Consider the following 6,026-nt stretch of genomic DNA (forward strand, 5'->3'; position numbering starts at 1 on the left):
CTCCAACAGGCTGTGAGGGTCTTCCATGCACGCACAAAACACGGTTAATCTTCTCCAAATCACGTGAAACCCGTGATATACACGAACTGCCCTGTTTTCAACCCGTGAATTGTTTAGCTGATTCTAGCCAATTCTGGTCGAACCAAACGCCCACAGTGTCTTTAATAGGCCATATCACAACTATCTACCAAGAATCAACCATTGAATCTCCCTAGAACACGTTCAACAATTCGATCAAAAATCTGCAGAAGTGTTCTCCATTTTCCCGCCAAAAACAAAATTCAAATGGAGAAGATGACCTCCCCCTAATTCTGTACTGGGGTGCGAATAGCAGATGCCTTTTGGGGTGGCCTGGGGTGCCCCTTAGTAATTGAGGTGCCCCTTATCCAACGGTGAGAGTCCGAATAACACGTGTCCTCCGGGGCTTTTACCAACTTTTCGAGCCGAATTTTCCAAAAAAATGTTTATTTTCCAAAGGTGCCTACAAACACATAAAACACCAAAATTGGTACAAACTCGAGTGCCAACAATATATAGTATTGAGATCAAATTAAACACAAAAATGTGTCTATCAATAAACCCATTTGCAGAACATCAATGACAGAAACTAATGCAACCATTACACCAGATCAACGGTTGCGAGACATATATAGGTGTTGCCTTGATTTTATGAGACACATATAAGTGTCTCAATTTTGGCGCAGGAAACGTTTTGAGACATATTAAGAGACGTTTATATGTGTCTCATAATTATTTACCCACGGTAAGTTAAGTGAACCAGTTTTATTGTTCTGGTTATTTAAAGCGACGCATTAAAAAATTAAGAGACGTTTATATTCTTCTCAAATTAAATTCATATTTTAAAAAAATATATATATTATATTTAAAATTTTCTCCACCTGCACATTTGATTTCCAGCACCAGAATACAGGTATATCTAGCCACTCCATTCCCAATTAAATATGAAACCATTATTCAATCAAAACTCCATTATCACATACGAATCCATCCATACAATCAATCAATTCTATTTCGTTGATCTAATAAATTTTAATTTTAACAAAACAAACTATGGATAACAGGTTTGTCTCTATCATTTGGGATCAAGGTTGAGCATATTTAGAGTTTCTTGTTCAATCAATGTCACCAGACTTCATAATGCATATATGCAGTGGATACATTTTCTACAAGAATTTAAGAAATTACCTACAACTTGTTCACTCGAATCGTATTACGCTTATCCAACCCTGTCTTCTGGTTACCTACAACTTGTAAGGTGCGCTTGTTCAATCGACCCTTCCACATAACGTTTGTTACTTGGTAAGTTTCTACAGCTCTTCATCACCCTTCTTAACAAAAACAATGCAATTTAATATGAAACAAGTACCAAATAAAAAAGAATTGCAAATAAAGACGGTAAATGTAAGGTGCATACCTTTCAAAGGGATACATCCATCGGTATCGAACTGGTCCACAAGTAAGCGCTTCATCCTCCAAATGCCACAAGGTGGATGCTAATATAAAAAAAGGAAGGAGGGAAGTACTTTTCCATCACACATAATGCCTCAGAAACCATGAATTTGGCTTGTTGAAGTTCAGTTTTGATTAGAACTTTCTCACACAAGATCCTAAAGAATAAGCTCATCTGGTGAAGCGCCTTACAAAGGTCTGGGTACCTCGGGAAAGCATGTTGAAGCAGCACCGGAAGCAAGTATTCCATAATCACATGATAGTCATGTGACTTCAAACAACTCAGACCCGGATGCTTAACTGTCACATTGTTTCCGAGATTGGATGAAAATACAGAAGGAAACTTCATATTCTTCAAAGTCTGTAAGAAATTATCTCGTTCTTCTTTGCTTAAACGGAAACCGGCAATCAGTACAATTTCCTTTCCTGTTACAGAGTCTGTAGTGATCCACTGCCTACTATGAATGTTCATCTTCCTCATATCTTCTCGTTCTTTGGACTTGCCTTTTATGTCGAGAAGTGTATCTATCAAATGCTCAGTAAAATTCTTCTCGACATGCATTACATCTACACAGTGACGGTAAGGATTATACTTCCATAGATGGGCCCTCTTATAAAAATCTTTACTTGGAGAATCAACAGCATCACAACCAACTTCCTTATAATATCCCTCTTTCTCTTTTTTCCAGCTTTGGAAAGCTTCCCAGGTAAATACTCAATATTCGAAGTTTTTAACAATACATCTTCTCCACTTAATCGAGGTGGTGGAAATTTTCTCTCTGCAGTCTTTAGACCTAGATATTTTCCAGACCTGAATGGATGCTGTATCTTAAGAAACTTGCGGTAGTTTAAGTACACTATCTTCCTGCAGTGACCCAGCCATATACTTTCTGTCTCATCAGCACACAAAGTACAAGCTTTATAGCCATGTTTCGTACACCCTGACACATTTCCATAAGCCGGTAAATGATGAATACTCCACATAAGAATGGATCTGCAGATAAAAGTTTCTTTTCGATACATATCAAAAGAAGCGAACCCATCAATCCAAAATTTAATCAATTTATCTATCAAAGGTTGAAGAAACACACAAATGGCTTGACCCGGCGCCTTCTGTCCCGGTATTAAGAGCGACATTATCTGAAATTCTTCTTTCATGCACAAAGAGGGTGGAAGATTATACATCACCAATATTACCGGCCAATAACTGTAACTAGTGCGCTGAATTCCCCGCGGATTGAAGCCATCAGTGGAAATACCAAGCCAAACATTTTGCGCCTCAGCTGAAAAATCAGGCCACCTTGTCTTCATATTCTGCCATTGGAGTGAGTCTACTGGATGACGCATATACTTGGGAGAACTATGTGCTTCATCATTCCATGTCATGTAGCGTGCTATCCATGATATGGTATAGAATCTCCTAAGTCTCGGAGTAAGCTTAAAATGTCTCAATACCTTGCAAAGAACTTTCGTAGTTATTTGTCCATATTTACCCTGTTTCACTACATACCTAGATGCTCCACAGTTGGGACACACAGTTTCCTTCTCATTTTCTTTTCGGTACAAAACACAATGATTAGGACACGCATGAATGGACTCAGCCTTCATTCCTAGATCTATCAACATAGATTTCATTGTTGGGTATTTTGCAGGAAAAGTGTTTCCTTTTGGGAACCAATTTTTCAATCGTCCCAAGAGGTATGTAACACTATTTCTTGACCAACCAAACATCTTTTTCATATGTTGTAGTTCTACAATTACACTAAGTGTTGTTTCATCACACCTTCATAAGCTGGATAAATCTTTTCCTTCGCCAACTCCTTATACTTGTGGTATTTCTTACCTAGGTATGGCTCCTCACCACCTTCGTTCACATCCTTATTTAACCCTTCAAATATTCCATACGCCTTGTCGACGAAATCCCCTAATCTACATTGTTCACCGCTAATGTTCTCTTCTACATGTTCCTCAATAGAAATTTCTTCCTCTACATTGTCTACACCTACATTTTCAACATCCACATTTTCTTCTACATGTTCCAGCACTACTTGTGATGATGTGGTGGACTTCTTTCCATGTAGACACCAAAGTACATATGACTTGTCTATCAAGTGTAATCTAAATGATACTTGACTAGAGCAAAAGACAAAGAATACTTATTTCTACAAATACGGCAAGGACATGGACATAATGGTGAACTTTTTATCCTGTTACTATATGCAAAATCGATAAAATCAGACACCCCTTTTCTATAGACATCACAGAACCTATCTTACTCATTCATCCAACCTTTATCACCTACTTGCACCATTCTACAACAACATAACATAGAATGTTAATCAAGGACCAAACACAACAATCTTCACACAAGCATGAACACCAACAGAAACTAATATTGCAACAAAAGTGTTATTTTTTAATATTAAAGCAAGACAAACCCATATATAATAACACTCTAAAATTCAAATGAAAAATAATGCAGAGTATACATAAGAAAAAACACATCAATCAATCTATAAAACATCGTCGAATAACCAAATGCTGTCAACTGAAACATGTTATAGTAACCAGCAAAACATGTTATACCAATCCTCTACCATAATCATAACCCTTCTTAAAAATCATATATGTTATTATAACAAACTAGCAAAACTCACAGACCCATGCTTAAATCACAATGAATCAGCTAACAAACAAAAAAAAATAGCAATTCTTCTGAGATCTATAAATGCTAAGAAAAACACAAAAAACTAAACCCTTACTTGTTTATCATGTTTATCTGGTCTCTACATCAACTACAACCAAAAATTTTCATCTATTTTCTTTCTATCATGAAGAATTCTGAAAAACTCTTAGCCTGGTACTGCAAGGGGAAATCAGAATGGAACTTATATGACTGCATCTTTCACTATGTGGAATATTTGGAGAATGAGATTGTGTTTGACAGTAAGCATATCAATATTGATGCTAAACTCAGGCAAATAACACAATCTAGAATGGACTGGTTGACTGCACGATAAACACCCAAGTTTAAAAAAGAGTTAGATTTCTATGTGATTCAAAAACAAAATCAGATTAAGAATATACCAAGTGATCAAAAACTTTATTAAAGAATATGAAACTCCCTTCTGGGAGACATTTTCTTATCAGATATCACTCACTATTTCCAAACTGAAAATGAAGAAACATTGACCAAGCAAAAAACATGAAATTATTCATTTCACCGCAAGCAAAAGACATTGATAACATCAATCGATATGTTCCACAAGGATTGGAGGACTGGACATCACATATTTTTCACAGCATATTTCTCTCCAACCTAATCAATAGCTCGTTCAAAGAATTATATATAACATGAATTAAAAACCAACTAAAACATGGCAAAAACCTGATGAAGTTGTGCATAAAAGCAGCATCTCACAGACTTGTATTAATATTAATTCATTTTAAAACACTAGCAGAAAAAAATGCACTCAACACTTCACAACTGCAAGAACATGTTAAAGATTAAACACATCTATCATACTTATGAACCTTATTCTCTAAACCAAATATCAAAAACTGTATAATAACAACCAAAACTCACAGATCCACGGTGAAATGGAAATAAGTTCCACTTAATATCAAGCAAAACTCACCGAGCTTTATTCTCTAACTCAACACTTCAACAACCGCAAAAATACTGAATATCAAGTACATAACCCTCAAAAGGAAATCAGTTCATATAAAAACATAAATCAAACACCCCAACTAGCAAAATATGCTTAGAGGTAATACCTGAATCTTCAAGGATTTTAGTTCAATCTTCTTCTGCGAATTTCAAAAACAAAAATTAGAAATCAATTTTTTAGGGTTTTGAATCATATTTCGATTTCTGTAAAAAGGATATTTCCTACCTGAGGATAGAGATTCCTAGGGTTTCTACTTCTTCAATTGAATCTGCTTCTTATCAATCTTCTTCTGCGAAAATCAAAAACAAAAATTAAAAATCAAATTTTTAGGGTTTATCAACCAAATTTCGATTTCTGTAAAAAGGTTCTTTTTTACCTGAGGATAAAGATTTCCAGGTTTTCTACTTCTTCAATTGAATCTACTTCTGAGAGTTTCAATCAAAAAACAAAAATCAGTTTACAAAATCAAAGATTTTGATTCGTAAAAGGGTTTTTTATATTAGTTTTTAGGCTTAGAGAATCATAAATCGGTAGAAGATTTTGGTTTAATTTCTGGTTTCGGTTTGATTTAGGTTTCTCTTGATTTGTCTAACCCAATTTCACTCATTTTTTTCTCTGGTTTTTTTTGAGTGGAGAAGAGAGCGAAGAAGAGTTAAGTTCCGGAAGAGACAAGTGGGAGAGAAAGAGTTGGACGAGTTTGTTATAAGGACCGGATTTTTATTTAATATTAAATACTGTTTAAATTTCAAAACAACCCAAAATAAAGGTGGGAACTAAAATAAATGTGGGAATAAATGCAAATCATGTTCAAATGATTTGGTGTGAGACAAAGATATAAAATTATTGGGGGGAAATTTAAGAGGGAAAATATTGTGAGAGATTTAG

General features: G+C 35.3%; 1 protein-coding gene across 4 annotated transcripts; it reads right to left on the bottom strand.

The window, feature by feature from the left end:
• Nucleotides 1–432: 432 nt before the first annotated feature.
• Nucleotides 433–5,812, bottom strand: LOC113287504. Of its 4 annotated transcripts, none has more exons than XM_026536281.1 (5): nt 5,518–5,812; nt 5,367–5,430; nt 1,436–5,280; nt 1,207–1,346; nt 433–481 (listed from the first exon to the last, which is right to left on the bottom strand). In XM_026536281.1, exon 3 carries the CDS (start codon nt 3,208–3,210, stop codon nt 2,038–2,040), a length of 1,173 nt encoding a protein of 390 aa, XP_026392066.1. In that variant the 5' UTR covers nt 3,211–5,280; nt 5,367–5,430; nt 5,518–5,812; the 3' UTR covers nt 433–481; nt 1,207–1,346; nt 1,436–2,037. The 4 variants fall into 4 exon arrangements, 3 of the variants coding, with proteins under 3 accessions (XP_026392066.1, XP_026392067.1, XP_026392065.1); XR_003330120.1 differs by lacking the exon at nt 433–481 and having other exon boundaries at nt 911–1,346; nt 1,436–2,464; nt 2,562–5,280; XM_026536282.1 differs by lacking the exon at nt 433–481 and having other exon boundaries at nt 913–1,349.
• Between the last annotated feature and the right edge of the window lie 214 nt (nt 5,813–6,026).

Source organism: Papaver somniferum, chromosome 6 (assembly GCF_003573695.1).
Source record: "Papaver somniferum cultivar HN1 chromosome 6, ASM357369v1, whole genome shotgun sequence".
Classification (NCBI taxonomy): domain Eukaryota; kingdom Viridiplantae; phylum Streptophyta; class Magnoliopsida; order Ranunculales; family Papaveraceae; genus Papaver; species Papaver somniferum.